Source organism: Vanellus vanellus, assembly GCF_965231255.1.
Source record: "Vanellus vanellus genome assembly, chromosome: 4".
Taxonomy (NCBI): domain Eukaryota; kingdom Metazoa; phylum Chordata; class Aves; order Charadriiformes; family Charadriidae; genus Vanellus; species Vanellus vanellus.
Genome location: NC_138909.1, coordinates 17,180,983 through 17,199,775, shown reverse-complemented (window position 1 = coordinate 17,199,775; position 18,793 = coordinate 17,180,983). Strand labels below are relative to the sequence as shown.

At 38.2% G+C, this 18,793-nt stretch overlaps 1 protein-coding gene across 1 annotated transcript in view; it reads right to left on the bottom strand.

Annotated features, from left to right (window-relative positions):
• DCLK2 (doublecortin like kinase 2) overlaps positions 1–18,793 on the bottom strand; it is a 92,340-nt gene that overhangs the window by 28,551 nt on the left and 44,996 nt on the right. Inside the window, exons 3-6 of the mRNA XM_082482150.1 lie at positions 16,168–16,270; positions 12,881–12,982; positions 11,503–11,553; positions 7,678–7,772 (exon numbers count right to left, since the gene is read on the bottom strand). Coding sequence (XP_082338276.1) covers positions 7,678–7,772; positions 11,503–11,553; positions 12,881–12,982; positions 16,168–16,270 — 351 coding nt within the window. The remainder of the gene's footprint in view (positions 1–7,677; positions 7,773–11,502; positions 11,554–12,880; positions 12,983–16,167; positions 16,271–18,793) is intronic.

The following is an 18,793-nucleotide window of genomic DNA, read 5'->3' as shown; positions in this document are numbered from 1 at the left end:
ACAGTAACTAGAAGCCATACAACTTAATTTTGCAGAGCCTCTAAAACAATGATGTTTACTAGCATTTGGCATAGAAGTAGTATCAAACAGCAGCCAATCAGCAGCAAGCAGCTCTGCTCCTTGCTAATAATGTAAAACCAGGCTACGTTAACGCTGCTGTCTTTCTATCTATTTATTTAAAAAGGACCGGGAACAAGGACATTTGGGTTAAATAGCATTTGTGCAAAATCACGAGTCAGCCTCTTAACCAGTAGTCACATTTTCTTCAGGCATGAAGCGGAGATAACGGAACAGATAACTGCGAAGTATTAGTCATCAGCCAAAAATATTACTAATCTGTTTGGGGTTTTCAGTGAGTGACAGTACATGGGAATATCTAGCCCACATTTCCAACTTCCTTCAGCCTCGTAATCAGGTCAGACCATGACCGGGCACATTTCTTCCTACCGCATTATTTACAAGAAGGAAGCAAACAGCAACAGGAAAAAAAAGCTAAAAGGAATACAAAAAGGAAAAAAAAATATCAATGCTGCTGTTGTGGCTGAGGTGCTAGATCAGAATCTGAAATGGCAGGTTTAACCTTAGCTTGGGCACTAATTTGCCTCATGGCTCTAGACATGAGGCTGAACTCACTCTACAGAGATTGACTGCAATTCGGGTGCTGTTAAGTCTGTGTCTCCGTTCCTTAGCAGCAAAATCAGTCTATTCTTTCCATACTGTGTTGGAGCAGAGTAGAAATAAACTCTTAAGATGTCCGCGAGGTGCTTCACTCACCAGAAAACGTGGGGAGGAGGTAGGAATTCACAATAAGTGACACAGAATAAAGCGATTTTTATTATTAAGTAATGTTATAATCATTTAACTACCCAGTGACATACAATATTTAGAATATCTTGTACTGTTGGTATCGCAAAAGCTGCAGGTATTTTGAAGGTGAAGTAAAGATTTTGGATGTGCAAGTAGACTTGACTGGTTCACTAGCCATTCCTGAAGTAGCAAGAAGAGAAAAGGATGCATGTTGCTTTGATGCTACATGAGTGAGTATGGATGGCATCTACCATCACACTGCAGGTTAGGTTTTGCAACAATTCCTCCTCCTGTATTCTAGTCCACACAGCATTACTGCTCTTTTCCAGTACTGTTCCCCTCAGACATGACAAATTCAGAGTGCACAGGTCTTAAAATCCACTCTCTCACACACAAATGCAAGTCCTAGAAAACTCAGACCCGAGGCAGAATTTGGTTATTTGTTTTTAAAAGCTCAGAGAATAATTTAGAGAGGCAACGGCTATCCAGCCCTTTCAATAAGACAATCTTCTCAGAATGCGGATAATATTGGCCAAGAACATCTTATGCTGACAGTCACTCCTGATGCATTTAAACATTATGCAATACAAAATAAAGGAATTATTGCTTTTACTTCCCTTGGGTTGTCTCCCCACAGGTAATTTCTGTTTCAACAGCACATCCAGATCCAAATGCACAATACAACATAGTTGTTAGAGATTCTAGATAGATCTTGGTGAATACACAGTTCTCAAGACTAGTTGCTTATTATTTTACGGATTAATTCAAGATGCTGTAAAAAGTTACAAAAGGTGCTGAGCTGAAAAAACTCTTCTGTTTTCTTCATGTGCTGAACTATTTTCTGTGGAATAACCATTTTTCCAGGTTCACAAAAACATCTAAACACATTTCTCTATATTTTATATTATTTTATAAAGACTGACTGTGACTTGAGTCATCAGATTTATCAACATGACATGTGGCTTTGTGAGAAACACATTAGATCTGTCATATACATAAGCTTAACACACTTTAGCGTGCTTATTACACCTCAACATAATAACTAAGGAACAGGTATTTAGCATTCTTCCTTTCCTTTCACCCCTATTAATATCCAACCCATTAAAAGCTCTATTTGATACTTTGCACTGTAGGATTGTTTTTTATATTTTATTTTTTTTTTACTACCTGAAGTATCCAATGTATAATGTGCCAGGGAGCTGCATCCTGCAAGATACTGTGTCAGGTTTTCTACTTTTAAGTTAATGGTAAGAAATTGAAAGCACAACAAAAAAAAAAACCAGTCAAAAAACATAAAATCCTTTAAACCACCAGAGTCCAAAAGCATGAACTGAAATTGGTACGCAAATGTAAGGTGACATATGCATAGCAGGGAGGGACTGGCCTAAGATTCCCTTAAAATCTGGATCAGAGGATAAGTCAGCAATTTCGGAATGAAAAAGCAGCAGCTTGACAGTCATTTTAATCACGCTACTGGTGCGGTAGCAAAGATCTTTAATTAAACTTTTTGCCACCATACTTGATAAAATGTAAACATAGTGCTTGCATTTAAAATAGAAATGTGCAGGGACAAAAGAAAGTAATCCCAGGTAACTACATATTTGGTGGGAGTTTATTTTTTTGTCTCATGAGAATGTGAGGAAGGATCCACAGATCCTTAGACCCATAGTCTCTTGAAGTGGAAAGGTACCTTAGTTAAAAAACCTCTGCACTCAGGATTAGGTTATTTTAGCATGACACAAATGTTTGTGGAAATATTTGGGGCCTTTTTTTTTCGTATTGAAGGAAATTATAGAATCATAGAATGGTTTGAGCTGGAAGGCACCTTCAAGATCATCTAGTTCCAACACCCCTGCCATGGGTAGGAACACCTTCCACTAGATCAGGTTACTGAAAGTCCCATCCAACCTGGCCTTGAACGCCTCCAGGGATGGGACATCCACAACATACCTAACTTCTTGGCAGCTACATGGGATGGTGCTTTCTAGACCACACATCTAAAGGTTTCCCGTGTCTGTCCTTGCCTGTCTGGATAGAAATGAAGGACTTTTGCCATCAGGTTGCTAGGCATACACAGGTCCTGTGTACATTGTCCTGTACACATATATGCAAGTGCTTCTTCGACTTCAGCCAGACCTCCTATGGTTGCTCAACATCTTCATAGTATGTCTAAGATGTGCTAATGTAGTGCCCTTGTCCTCCAGCACATTCATAAAGTGCTAAAGAGACTCTGAACTGTATGGTACACATGCACATGTATGTATGCATACGCACACCCTTGTGTCTGGAAAATTCCAGACTGAAATACGGGACCCCTATGCAAACATTATTGTTATTATTTTGATCCTGTAATATCCTCAAAGTGCATTTAGCCAAACTTAGAAAAAGCATGTCTAATATTGTTAACTTTTCCTTGAATTCTGATCTAATGTTGCTGTGGCAATCTTTCATCTGAAGGCTAAGAAGAGAATGCAAACTCTCATACTCCTTAATATTCTCAAAGAAGCTTTCTCTGTCTTTATGAAAACATTCAAATTGGTGATGAATCTAACTTTAGAATATGAATATTTTAGTGAAATTATGAATTAACAGTATTCTCTGAAATCTGGAGATGCTTTTATAGTGTCACTGTAATTCATCCTGAAAGGCTGCAGTAAGAAACGGGTAAAAGATATGCCAAACATAAATGAAATATCATTTACATATTTAGTATTTCCAGTGAGATGTTGTTAGTATTTATTATTATGATGTTTAATAGTAACATAATCTGTAAGACACTGCTAGTAACCCAACTATTCTGAGAAGCTACTTGTAACAATACAATAGAGTCAACTAGAATGTAGTGATTTTGCTACCATTAATTTGAGCATACGTGGTATAGCATATATATAATGTCATGCTCTGGCAACACTGAAGAACCACATGAAGATTTGCCCTTTTTCTAAAGAGATTTTGAGTTGCATCACATTATGTAAAGCATTTAGCAAACCGATGGCAATGGTGAATGGACTCGACACTAAGTGCAATACCTCAGTTTCCCTACCAACACAAATTAGGCAGCTCTTTTTATCCACTGTATGAGCAAGAAAGATGCTGAACTGTAAATTCAACAAAGGCATCAGTTAAAGAATTCCTCTAAGAAATGCTATTGCTCCGGTGTCACTAGGTTGGATAACTGCACGTAAATACCCTTAACGTGTAACTGCTAACAGAAGCACGTGTGTACGAAACTGAAGAGATTAAAACCTTGATGAAGATAGGCACTAATCCTTCAAATCACTTAAGCACATGTTTAACTTTAAGTGCATTAACATCCTCATTGAAGTAAAAGGGACTACACAACCACTTAAAGTTAAGAAAGTGCTTAAGTTATTTGTTGGATCAGGTTTTAATGCCCTTTCACTTTGGTCATTTGGTCAATCACTGGAAAAAGTAATACTGAGACAAATTCAAACACAAAGCTATTTAGCATAATCAGGATTCTAAAAAAGGCCTCAACTCCAAAATCTCATATTGAATCTAGTCTCTGGATGATTTTTATGGTACAAAGCATGCGTTGTAACAGATGTACTGGAAGACCTAAGAGTCAAAGTACACCTAACAGCATTGCATACCTGGCTATCTATAAATGCACCCTTAGAAGCAAAGAAAAAGGTTAAACCTTTCAATTGTCCTGTGCCTACAGAACAGCAAAAGGACTCCTCTCAGTCAGTTGTCCTGTGCCACCTAATGCACTATTACCATTATTTCTTAATCCATGCACTAGTTTTAATCTCTATGGAAAATTTAACAGAAAAATAAGAAACTCGGCACATTTGCTCAAAAAAGAATATCATACAGAGTTGTCACTTACTTTGTGCCCGTACTTGTTAACTTTTATAACTGAATCTTTACCTTGCAACCCTCTGCAAAGGGAAATGCTTAGTTACAGGCTAAAGTTGTGACATTAAAAATAAACAACTTTAATAAAAATACTTAAGTAGCATGCAATTGGGTACATGATATCCATATTTGTCACTTATTGGAATAAAGGCATTTATTTGGGTTGTAGGAAAATTCTGTAGCGTTCACTATTCTTAAACCACAGCATAAATTTCTTACTTCAATATAATCTCAGTAGAATTTTTTTAAAACACTTTTGCAAGGTTGGGATGTTGGACAGCAAACTGGTGTACTGTATGTACTGAACAATTAATAGCACAGGGACACCCTGGCTGGAAGAGCTAAAAAGGACAGAAAGAAAGTCATTCTCTTTAAGGATAAGCTGTTCATGAGAAACGTTTCCTGCAAGTAGTTTTTTGCGCCCGAGTGTACCACTTCCGCTTGTAAAGTGTTGCGAAGCAGAAAGAATCCTTGGGGACTGAAAAGACTTCATTTTCAAGGAAAAGTAGCATTTGGAGAATATGATGTAAGACTCAATGTCTGAGACTGAGAAAAAATTGCTGTTGCAATCAGTATCTTTTGCAAGTTTACTCCCTTGATGATTAGCATTATCATTTAAGCTCTACGTTGATCAACAAACTTCAAAAAGCTTAGCCAGGTCCTAATCTATAGTCAAATATTTTATTTTGCTCTGGTTTTCCAAACAACACAGTTTTTAAAGTACTATACACGTGCAGCTATTCCGATGGTCTGCTTTTCACAGGAAATAAAAACATCAACCCTGATTTGTTCCCTTTTCCTGCTGCCTCAAGCTCATATAAAACCATTGTTAAGTGTTGCTGTTTCATGCTCTACAAAAAGAAACATATATGATTTCTACACAACAAATCAGCCAAAATACTGCATTTCCAAAGCCAGAAAACCCAGAAATATACTTTATTCTTTCACTGTCTGCCACAGTATTTATATCTACATTTTCATTCAGCTGTAGTCATGGCACCTTTATAAAAGTGCAGGAAGCCAGACTACTTGTCTGCGCAACGGTGCAGTATTAACAACAAGGAATTATTTAACAATAGAGAAAAGCAGTAATCACAAAATAATAAAATTGTTGCCTGCTTTCCCTCTGTTTTCCTTATCTGACTGGCCAAGATCAATCCTACAAAAATAATAATGAGTTTCTTAAAAGCACTTGATTTTGCATAAAACCACGGCTCCCTGTTACTGGTTTTATGTTGACACTTCACCAAAACAGTCATTACTACTAGAACATAATCAAGAAACAAGGGTCACTGCACAGCGTACTCGATCCTTTTGGAATTTATCCTGAGATTCACCAGATAACTTTCCCTATCTTTAGTCTCGGGAGCACAGCTGGGATCCTCCTACTGAACAGATGCATCCTAATGGGATAAAAAAGAGCTACTCACTACTTCAGTAACATGTCAGGTCTGAGATGACTGATTTGGTTTTGCTGTTTTCTTTGGTCATATAGGGATGAAATATTTGACACAAAACCCCATTAGTATCCAGCATAAATTAAATTCCAAAATGAAAAAGTACAACAGCCTAATTGAGTGAAATTGACAGTGAAGGGGAAAGAGGACATGTCCACTTTACCGAAAATTGCTTGTTACTATCAGAATTCTCTCTATCTTAATGGAGTTTTAATCTGCTAAAAGCAGACAGGACAGAGTGGGAAAAAATGAAACAAATTATCTAGTTTCTAAACTTGTAATTTCATTAAAGAAAGACAAAAGAGCATTCGTTAAATATAGTGCAGACTAGCTAAGAGCTTCAAGTCAAATGTCCTCTACTGTAAGTTCTATAGCAGAGCTGTCCAGACAAATTTTAAGACACACAGTTCTAATTTTCAATGTCAGAACAATTACTGTCTTGAAAATGCTTCATAGGGGAAACGCCAGTCTGGGTTGCTTTGGACCAAGAGAAGCTATGGGACAGTACAGCTCAAAAACATAAAGGCAGAGATCAACACTACATTGCCTCAATGAATCAAACAACTAAAACCACATTAGAATTAAGCAAATAAATCAAAATCTTTTCTCAGAATTATCACAGAAGCCTGGCAGAAATCAGTGTCATACTCCTTGCAAAACAGACAAAGACTTGGTCACAATTAGCATGTCAAAACCCCAATCTAAATACTATTCAAATCACGTCCTTTAGCCAGTCTCTTAATTGAGAAAACAGTTCTCCACAGAATTATGTAGCCTCTTCACAACTGTTGTGTTCTCCAATGGGAGCAATTACTTGATCGGAATAATCAGCGTGAACCATCCAGTGTGCTTCCAGAAAGGCTGCAATTGATGATTTCTTAAGAAAATTCTCCTTGAAAGGACAGCTGCACAAACGCAGCAGTAAGATGCTCAACTGTGCTCCAGAATGTTCCTTTTATTTTACTGAGTAAAAGGCACAGAGCAGCATCTAAGAACTCTTAATGTTACCAATTTTTAAGTGGGAGAGGAAGAGAAATTTCTTGGTGCAACACAGAGAGAAATCTGACAGACATCAGGCTGCTCCCAAAGCAACCCTTCACACGCTTTCAGGCAGGAGACTGCATTAAGGGGTGAAATTGTCTGCCACAGATGAAGAAGGGTGCTTCAGATGAAATTCTGGGCAAATCTACAAGACTATAAGGTATCCAAAAGAGGATACATTTATATAGGCTGAGGGAATATAAATCACTTGGGAGATTTCTGCAGTCCATGGAACAATGGAAAATTTGGAGGGCAAATTGGCATATTCAAGCCATCATCACCCTCTGCCAAGAGTTCCAACCTGCCAACCAAAGACAAAATAAAAAAATCTTACTTCAGATCCCTTCTCCACTTCAACTCAAAAATCATACTAGCAAGGCTACCCTATAGAATTATATTCTTTTTTTTCTTTTTTTCCTCTTCAGCATCACTCTAATACATGATTCAATGAATAATGGAATTTAGGGGTTTTGATGGTACTTGCACTTACCTTGAGTCCACGAAAGCTGCCTGGGCTTGTTGGTGAAGAACTGGAGGACTTTGTAGATTTTGGGGTGGATAATTGACTGCTTGGGGTTCCATTAACTGACCAAAGCAATAAAAGTAAACAAATGAAAGGGAAGATGAATAGAAGTCAAAAACCCTAACTTGCTTTTAAACATAACATACCTCTCTGACAAGTTATCACTCAAGTCTGCATATGAAGACCAAAACAGAAAGCTCAGCATTAAGGAATAAATTATATGCTTGCATGCCACACAACTGCACCCCCAAAACTCATGTGGCTGGATGTGGGATCAAGAAGATACACAAATATTGCATTGTCATTCTAAAGATTAAAAAGGCCTATTCTGTCCTTTGCCAGTGCAAGAGCTTTGGGCAAAAAAATCATTTATTGTGATATCACATAATAAAATATGGAGAGACAAAGTGTTCACAAAGACATTTGACCCTCCATCTCTCCTTTTTGGATCAATGCCTTACTTTCTAGGTAGAATGTTTCACAGAACACAAGTTGTTTTGTTGTTTGTTTTTTTTTTTTCCCCAAGAAAAACAAACCAACAAGAAGTATGAACTGTTTGGACGATAAAGAACTTAAACAGTAGTTCAGAAAAATAATGATTTAGGGGAAAAAAAATCCAACAAGGTAAAAGCTAGTAGGTTATTTCTGAACTTCCAAGAAGTTCAAGTGTCTGTGAAGACATACAATATCTTCCCTCTTGACTTCAAGAGTTCATTTATTTTAAGTCCAGTTTTCCAGAGAGGTCTGGTACAACATCTGCTGCATCTTTAGTGACTTCAGTATAACTTAGGTCAGTCCTTGCATTTTATTGAAAAAAACAAACTGATGAATTTCATTATGCAGACAGAATACCACACTGTTCATCATATACAAATATGATGCAACATTATATGATGCAACATTATTTCCTCTCTAGCTGAACCTCATTTTTCCTTGGAGAGGAAAATACTAGGCAGAAATTTAAGAGCTAAAAAGTTTTCATAGCTGATTTATGATGAAGAATGATTTTTTCGTAAAGAGAAAAGCAACCCTGGCAAACAGGAACTTAGCTTCAAAGTAAATAACAGTTACACTGCACATATCCTTTACACATTCAGAGGTCTGTCATGGGTTATGCATCGCTTCTTAACCGTCGCTATTGGATTTATTTTACAAGTGTCTGTCTATTACCCTAGTACCCTCGTACATTCTCTGAGAGCCAAAGATGCCTTCCAAGTCCTATTTTTACAACCTGGGCAGTCCATCTGCTAGCAGGCCAGGCTGACTGCACTGCAACTTCCACAAATCCCCGTTTTTCACAAAAATCTCGTTCTCTGACGTGTGATGTTAAGATATAACTAGTTAGCATTTAGCTACAGAATAAGTCTATCTTGGAGTCTGATAACTTGGATTTACATTCCTAGATCTGTTACAGGACCAAGACCTTAGTCGTTTCTACTACCAAGTATTTAGTATCCTTAGGATATTTTTGTCTTGACTTTAACAAGGGTTGCCTGTTAGAACAATAGGCGAATTACTTAAGTGGTTTTTTTTTTTAAGAAGGCACAAGTATTTAGGAGTAGACATCCCTCCTGCAGAATTATCTTCATAATTTTGTTTTAGATAACCTTCTTGAAACCCAGCATATTGATGCGTCCTTGTTTTATAAACAATTTGCAAGTATGACCATGAAAAGGGCTAGTGAATGCTATCTTGTTGTCTGCTTCTCGCACACACAATTTGCTCCAGCCATTAGAAAAAATACTGAGCTGTAAAGATCATGACTGAAAATGAGATACTTTAGTAGAGGAATTTGCTTCCAAATGACCAACTACTACTGCAGGAGGAAAAAAAAGTTTTGTTTATTCACAAATTCTTTTTATACAGCTCACAGGAAAGTCGCTATTTCCTGAACGTGACCATTGAGGCCTACACTATAAGACATCCTTATCTGTCTCTAAGTCACTACCAACCTTTTAAGCACCAACAGAACCACTAAACAGTACCTGTGAAAATGACTGGTTACCATAATCTTCTTCCCTCTCATAACTGCCTCAGGAAGAACATCCCAGTCTACACTGACAGCACTGTAGCTCTTTGCTAATATCTTAGATATGCTTGGTGGACAATGGTGGTGTTCTGAGCCAGGCGTGTGACTAGAGGTCTCTTCCAACTTTTGTCCTTCTATAATTCTGCAACATATGGTATGTTCTGCTGAGGATCCTATTTAAAAGAGCTGTCTGTAGATACAGCTTTGCCAATGTCTTCTGAAATTCACTGCGTGTGAGTTGGTACATAACTGCAACAACAGTAAAAGCTGGAATTGGCCCTTTGTAGATGTAAAAAAATTGCATCTATAGGGAGTCAGCCAGCTGCTTGTGCTGGTTTGTCTGGGATAGAGTTAATTTTTGTTCACAGTAGGCTAGTGTGGGGCTATGCTTTGGATTTGTGCTGGAAACAGTGTTGGCAATACAGGGATGTTTTTGTTATTGCTGAGCAGTGCTTACACAGTCAAGGCCTTTTCTGCTCCTCACACGGCCTCACCAGCGAGCAGGCTGGGGGTGCACAAAAAGTTAGGAGGAGACACAGGTGGCACAGCTGGCCCCATCTGTCCAAAGGGATATTCCATACCATATAACATCATGCACAGCAATAAAACTAGGGGGAAGGTTGGCAGCGGGGCCACTGCTTGGGGACTAGCTGGGCATCGGTCTGTCAGTGGTGAGCAATTGTTTTCATTTGGGTTTTATTTCTCTCTCTCTTTGATATTTTCCTTTCCATTATTATGATTATTATTATATTTAAGTTATTAAACTGTTCTTAACCCATGAGTTTTCTCACTTTTACCCTTCCAATTCTCTTGGGGGGGGTGGAGGTAGGCGATGAGTGAGCAGCTGTGTGGTGCTTAGTTGCCGGCTGGGGTTAAACCACAATACTACTATTTCAGACAGCGGTACTATTTTTTTTTTTCTTAAATTTAAAAACCACACAAGCAATCTGTATTCACTTTTAGCACAAACTTGCCCGCTGCTATTGATTTGCTCATTATTTCATGTATATGCAAAACTTACCTTTCTTATCTATTTTTTAAGTATAAGTTCTTTTGAGGTTTCTTTTGACATGTATAGCAGCCTGAATATATATAAAAAAAAAAATTCTTCTCTGTTGTTCTTCAAGTAGTACATATTAGGCAACAATTCTTTAGCATATTGGAATGTTAAGAACTGAAAAACCTATGAATATCCTAAATTGTTAACTTCTAGTATGGTCCAAAGTCTCAACTTATTTGCTAATCAAAATGCATGTTACTTGTTTTAGAGATATTTTCACTTTGAACTGAAGGTTCAAAGAAGTTTCTCAGTGTTTTAGAACTCAGGCTGAAATAACACAAGAAAACAAAGAAAGGTAAGAAACTGCAAATAAAATGAAAGACTATGACACATGTTTTTGCACTGCTTTTTTCAGCAACTCTTACCCCTGCCTTTTTGTACTGGCTGAAATTTTCTATTATAATACGCTTTAGAATACACATACAAATGTATTGCTCCTCAGAACGCTCCTCCACTTTTAGTCAAATTTTACCTTTACAAAATTAACTGACACCATTAGCAGATGTCCAAAAACTGTAAAGCACCATTTATATTATTTCACTCAATCAACCTACTTCAACCTACATCCATTATGTCTTGATCACTAAATGCAAAACGTGTGTTTCAAGCTTGAAAATATTCACAAATACAGCAAAAGGAATACAGATAAATGGAGAGGGAGGAGACACACTAGTGATATACAGCCATAATAGTAATGGCTCACCTGGGGATTTTGCTGAAGAATAAGCACTGGAGTAGTGGCCACCCCTCTTTACTGTACTCATATATTTGACACAAAGGAAAAAGACATTAAGGAAAGAAGTTATTAAACAGCTCCGAACATGCATGAAAGGAAGAAGGGTAAATAAAGATAAGTAAAGACTACATGAGAAAAAATGGCAAGTAAACAGAAGGATAAATACCAGACACTTTGGATAAATTTTTCAAATTAAGCTAACCAAAGGGGTGTCCAAGTAGAAATAAGTAAGGAAATGACAGCACTGATTTCTAATACTTTGCATAAAATTCACTGTTGATGATTTCCCATTCTATCTCTTTGGAATTAACAGGATTGCATGAAATGTAGAATAGGTGTGAAACTTGCCCTTCATGCTACATTTTTCTTTGTTGTTACTGCAATCATTCTTCGGAGCTTTTCAGTTAAACATTCAACCTTTATAAACAGATGATCAATACTTCACTTTGAAAGAACCCAAAGACATAAAATTAATTTAACCAGCATCAATTAAGCAAAATAAATATTGATATGGAAATAAGAATATGGAACATGTTGCAGTTTTGAATACACACACAGGAGCTTACATGTATAGTTACATTCAAAACAGAGCATCGTATGTTTACTGATACAATGGTTTGATTTCAGGGCTACTTCTCCAGCTCCAAGGTAAACAATTAAGTTTTACTGTATTTAGAAATTAAATGCAGAGGTTAAAAAAAGAAAAAAAAAATTTCTCCCTTCTATTTATTTGCATAAAAGATTAAATGGTTGGGACATACGGTGTTCAGCCAAACTGCTGGCTAAAACACAATGTGAACCTTTATTTGAATTACAGGAAGCACAAGAAGAAAAAAATATTTCTTTGCCAATGGGCAGTAACATTCCAGAACGTCTCCTAAAATTAGATGAAACAGCAAAATACAGGATTTCCAACAATATTTGGCTTATATAGAAGAAACCTTTCAAATTCAAAACACTTAAGGGTATACTCCAGTTCAACAAACATGCATTTAACCACATAGCCATCCTGTAGTTAACAGTCTTCAGGAAAATCAAGTGCCACAGTGAAAACATATCCCAAGTGTACAATTACCACAAATTATCCCAGTGTTCATAAACTGAAACTTTTTGTGCCTGTTAATTAAAAAATAGAAACCATATTTCTTCTCAGGATTCAAAAATAAATGCAAATTTTATTATTAATTAATATTACATCTATGAGACAAACTGAATAAACATGCTTTCCCTCAGGAAACGTAGCATGACACTTGTATTTCAGACAGAGCCAACAGATTTTTCACCCATTAAAAAAACGCTAACTGTCATATATTTTCCGTGTTCAGCTCTTTCCTAGAATTAGTACCTGAGGCAGGTGATTTGCTTCGACGTGAAGGTCCTGGACTTTTAGACCCAGTATGTCTCATGCCAGATGATCGGGAATAGGAGGACTTCATAACACGGCATTCTACAAAGCAAGCAGATAGAGTTTTGACAACAGTTCAATGTATAGGCTTCCTCCAAACACTACTGTTGTTCTTTATTATCCAGAAAATGAACATCACTATTTTCTAAACATGCTTGCGCAACTGAATGAAACAAATTTATAAGAGCATCTAAGAACTTTAACCTACATATCATACAAACATATTTGAGCTACTCAAATGCTGTATGTAACATTCCGCATGTAATATTTCTTCATGTCTTGAAGCTGGATTATTACTATAATTCAAGTTTGTATCTATGCACAACTGAAAGAGTAAAGAAGTCAGCTGATGCCAAGGTGGTTCTGATAACCCAGTAAAACCTGCGCGCTGTAATGGCAGCTTCACATAGGGCAATGGCACAGCAACCCCCTTTTACCTTCTTTTGCAAGAAATTAATGCTGTGGCCAATTTTTAAAGAGGTGAAAAATGTCTATTGTTTCCAAAAGGCTGAGACAATAGATTACTGCCATTTACTATCAGCTATATATCATTAAATAAAGGACAACCTAAATGGGAAAGGAATCAATAAGCATACATGCATTGACATTTTGGAAACATTTCAATTCCTACAGTTACCATCCACTGCAAATCATTCCCAATGGAATCATATCAATTTCCCTCCTGTCACATTGACATCACTACGATGTCAATTACATTATTATGACGCCACACCACCATCAAAAATAGTAAGTAGATCTGCACACCCTGCCAGTCAAGTCATGTTCTACTCTGTACCTAACCTGTTTTTCTCCATTAAGACCTCCAGAGTCTTAGAGGAAGCTGGGACCACCAAAGCTGAAGAGACGAACGGAGAAAAAAGCCCTCCATCACTGGGTTCTCAGAAAGAAAATGAGCCCAATCAGTCTGTGCATGGTGTATTGGGACAAGTCCTTAAAATCTGCATGGAAAATGATGATTTTGCCCAGACCGGGATTTGCAGTGTGAGTTAACACAATGATGCTCTTCCATTTCTCCATAAGAATAAAATCATATCTTAGCTAGAATCATAGAATGATTAAGACAGTTGGAAGGGTGTTTAAATATTATCTAGTTCCAACGTGCCTAGGGCACCTCCCACTAGACCAGATTGCTCAAAGCCCCATGCAACCTGGCTTTCAACACTTCCAGGGACGGGGCACCCACAACTTTCCTGGGCAACCTGTTTCAGTGTCTCACAACCCCCACAGAAAAGAATTTCTTCCTAATATCTAATCTAAATCTACCCTCTTTCAGTTTAAAACTGTTATCCCTTATCCTATCGCTACACTCCCTGATAAGGAGTCCCTCTCCACCTTTCCTGTAGGTCCCCTTTAAGTACTGAAAGACTGCTAAAAGTTGTCCCAGGAGCCTTCTCTTTTCCGTCTGAACACCACCAAGTCTCTCAGCCTGTCCTAATAGGAGAGGTGCTCCAGCCCTCTGATCATCGTCATGGGCTTCGTCTGGACTTGCTCCAACATGTCCATGTCCTACTTATGTTGGGGACCCCAAAGCTGGACACTGTACTCTAGGTGGGATCTCATAAAAGCAGAGTAGAGGGTCAGAATCACCTCCCTCAACCTGCTGGCCATGCTTCTTTTGATGCAGCCCAGGATGTGGTTGGCTTTCTGGGCTGCAAGTACACATTGCCAGCTCTTGTTGAGCTTCTCATGAACCAACACCTACAAGTCCTTCTCCTCAGGACTACTCTTAATTCATTCTCCACCCGAGCTGTATTTGTGCTTGGGATTGCCGTGACCCACGTGCAGGACCTTGCACTTGGCCTTGAACTTCATGAGGTTCGCACAGCCAGTCTAAATCTACATTAAAAAAATACCTCATAATCAAGCAGTTTTGGAAAAGCAGCATGCTAGCAGTAACAATAGAACAGGGGCCAGCTGAATCCTCCATCCATCCAAGTGTACAGACCAGAGTTTAGATATATACCTAAACTTCGTGATGTAACTGAAGATTTTGTAAAGCAATTATGGCATCTATAAAAATTAGAGAAACAGCAGGTGCTTTTGCTTTCAGTTATCTGAGAGCAAGGTAAAAAAAAAAACCCTCTCATTCACAGTCTGAAGCTCTCCTCAGATAATCTGATGATTCTTTCCAGGGCAAGTTTTCTTTATCACAGATTAATTTTTTCATAAAAGAAAAGCAGGGTGATTCTACAGCTGAACCAATACAGACAGAAAAAAAACATGCCTAGTAGGGCCTCTATTGATAGGACAAGTGATAATGGTTTTAAACTAAAAAAGGGTAGATTTGGACTAAATATAAGGAAGAAATTTTTTATGATGAAGGTGGCGAAACACTGGAATAGGTTAGCCAGAGGTTGTAGATGCTCTATCCTGGGAAACATTCAAGGCCAGGCTGGATGGGGCACCTGATCTAGTTGAGATGTCCCTGCTCATTACAGGAGGGTTGGACTAGATGAACTTTAAAAGTCTGTTCCAACCCAAACCATTCTATGGTCCTATGAACATGGGAGAAAAACCCCAAGATATCTATGATTTGATGTTCCAAGACAAGTCGAAAACTCCTTGGTAGAGATCTTTTTCCTTGAACTTAAATTAAAAATTTTCTCCTTACAGAAGAACAACTTTCGTAAATTAGTGATTCATGATGTGTCAATGGCAGACAACACGGGCACAAAGTCCCAGTTTGTCTCACCTCCTTCCCCACCCAACACACCCTATAATCTCACAATATAAACAGGCTCAACACTTGGCCTATAGACTGGAAGGAGTGAATTGTCCAGCAGGACAATTCAAGACCTGAAATGAATGTGGTTACATGTGCAATTTTTCAAGAATATCATGAAGACAACAATATGGAAATCATCTTATTGTCACAGATTTTAAAAGTGGATGTTTTTAACAGATTTTAGATCCATTAGATCTCCATGATTGAACCTTTTAAAATCCAATGCTGTTTTCCAAGTAACTTTAGAGACAAGGCCTGTTTTCCAAGAAAATAGATTAGGTTTGTTAGTGCATTTTAACAGACTTGCAGAATTTGGATAATGATTTGGAAAAACTTTTTAATCTATGGGAAAATATATTCCCATGTATATTTTCCTAAATTGCCCAACTCTTGAGGACTGAACAGTGGGATGAGGCAGGGGTTGGGGAAGAGTTCTCAATGAAGTTGACTATTTCAGTGGGTTTAGGATGTACAGTCTTACCGCTGTGATCCAACACGAAGTCATCCTGAGCATACCGGTATTTTTCAGGTCCACAGGCAATGAAGACATCATCATCTCCAAAGAAGTCCTGCAAGCATGTCACCTTTACAGCAAAATATACAAAGCAAAATAAATGAATGCAATACTTGCAAATATTAAATCTTCAGTTAGTCAGCAACAAGTAATAAGTTTGTGCTTTCCTTTTCACAGTGATACCATGAATGTTCTTTTATAATGACAGAACACTCCAGTTCTCAGGTACTTCAGCTGCCCCAGTAGTGAAGGAAACCTCAGGGTCAAGAATGCAAAATGACTGCCCCTCACCTCGAAAAACACCTTCTCTTACATTCAACACCTGTATTTTTGCCTATAACTACACATGCATGTTGATGACTTTGACACTACCACCTATAAACTCTAATATCAAAGCTTCCTGTATTCTTACATTAATTGCTTATAGGAAAATCTGTCAAGTTGAAATGATCGCATCTACGAATTTATTTTTTTTTTGCTCCAAGGCATTTAATTTCTATGTTTTAATATCCTGATAAAAACAAACAAACTTTTATTAAAAGGTATTCCCTATTCAAGGAAAATAGAAATAGAGTCCCTTCCATGTCCTTTGCAGCTCTGTCTATAATCACATTACAATGTATTTCAAGAAGGATGGGGATATCCGAAATAAAAATGTTTTAGACTTCTTTAAAACCACAAAACCAAAGACCTGAAAAACATCACTCCTCAAGAGTCAATAAATGTCAGCTTGTGAAAGAGCAAGTGTCCGCTTTAAAAACAATTAAAACCAAAAATGCCACAACAAGAAATCCCATCAAATTCATTCTAACTCCCTTGTAAGATAAAAAAAAGCATGCAGGTAGCAGGCTATTTTTTAAATGTAACCAGATTAAAATTTTACTGTATAATTGTTTCCCTATTCTTTTTAATACTGCACACTCAAATGAGATCTGGGAATAAAAGCTATGTAGAAGCTAAGGAAATTAGAACCATTTGGTAAAACCATGCCATTAAAGAGGTAAAACAAAAACCTGCTTTTAGGCAAAATAGCTTTTCTCCTGCCTGGATACCTGTTGACACCATTTGCATATTTTACCTACTGTGATAAAAGTAAACATTGGCAGAACTACAGGAAAGGGTCTCTACTGCCTGAAATAGTCTGAGAAACACTCAGAATATCAATGACCCTCAGCTCCCTGCAGGAACACCCACCCAGGGCATTCACCAGCAGCGCAGTTGTCATGGCAGCTAACCCGGGAATAACAGCCGGTGCCGGTACAGCAAGAGCCACAAGCAGTATCCAGCATTTCTGTCACTGTGTTACACAGCCAAAGGATCCCAGCCGTCATCAAAATCCTTCTATTAGTACCTCACCATTACAACGACAATCGGCTCTTGTTGACGAGAGACATTTTCAGCTGCGCTTGAAAACTGCTGCTTCTAGTGCACTGGACCATTACAACAGGGCAGGAAAAGCTGTGCGAAAGCTTTCAGAACACTTATCCCAGTAGCACTGGTGGACACGGGCAGAGATGTTCTGTGAGGCACAAGTTCACAAGTTCATCCAAAGCCCCCAAAACCACGTGCCACAAACTCTGCCTCCCCATCACTGCTCTGCTCATGCCCCCAGTGCCCTTGCAGCGCTGTTTTCAAGCAGGCTAGAGTTAAATGCAGAGCCTAAAATTAATCTTTCTGTTCTGATTCAAAGCCTCCCCCTCACCCCTTAACCCATCCAGTCTAACATCTGAGCTGAGAGAAGGAAAGGAGAGGAGAGAACGACAGGTTTTATGTCAGACCCTGGGAAATACACAGGGCTATAACTGCATGCAGCATCATCCTTTTGTTGTCTGCAGAGCAATTCTACAAAGCAAGGGTCAGATCTGTACACAGAAGATGACTGGAGTACCATTAGAAATGCAGTTTAAAATCTTTTGTAAATGGCTGTTGGGGAAAGGAATAAAGGTACTAATCTCTATAGGTGCTTTTCCGCATGTTCATATACCTACGTTTCCCCAGGCAGGAACACGCAGGAGTAATCATGAGTACCATCAGATAAAACTGCTGGAGGTGGAGCAACGGCACCTCCATCTTGGAGCTCAGGCTAATGCCAGCCTCTCAGCCTGCTCGCACACCGGGTACCTGACCTGGGACTCCCACCCCTCAGTCACAGACCAAGACAGACTTCAGCTTACTGTAAAAGATACTAAAACTACATTTATAACTAGAAGCCAGATAAATGCGAGTGGAGCGAGATTTACACAGACGCTCGCTATATTCCAGCCGCAAATTCTGGAAGCTCTCCTCCTCCTTACAAATAGTCCTGACGGGCTACACATAAAACATACAAGAAGAAAAAAAACAATAGTGAGAAAGTGTATTCAACAAGGAATAACGATCTTCTAGAATTTACCAATCCCAAATAACCACACATTATGAGGTGAGGGAAGTATTTGTAAAACCAAGTTCATGGAAATCTTCTGTTTTCCTAAAAGTACAATCTAATGGTTATTTTTCTGGGCCTTTATCGTAATTAAGTCAAAGGAGCAGCTCCCAAGGTGCAAACAGATGCTAAAATAAACAGTCTTCATTTCCTGCAGAATTAAAATTAATG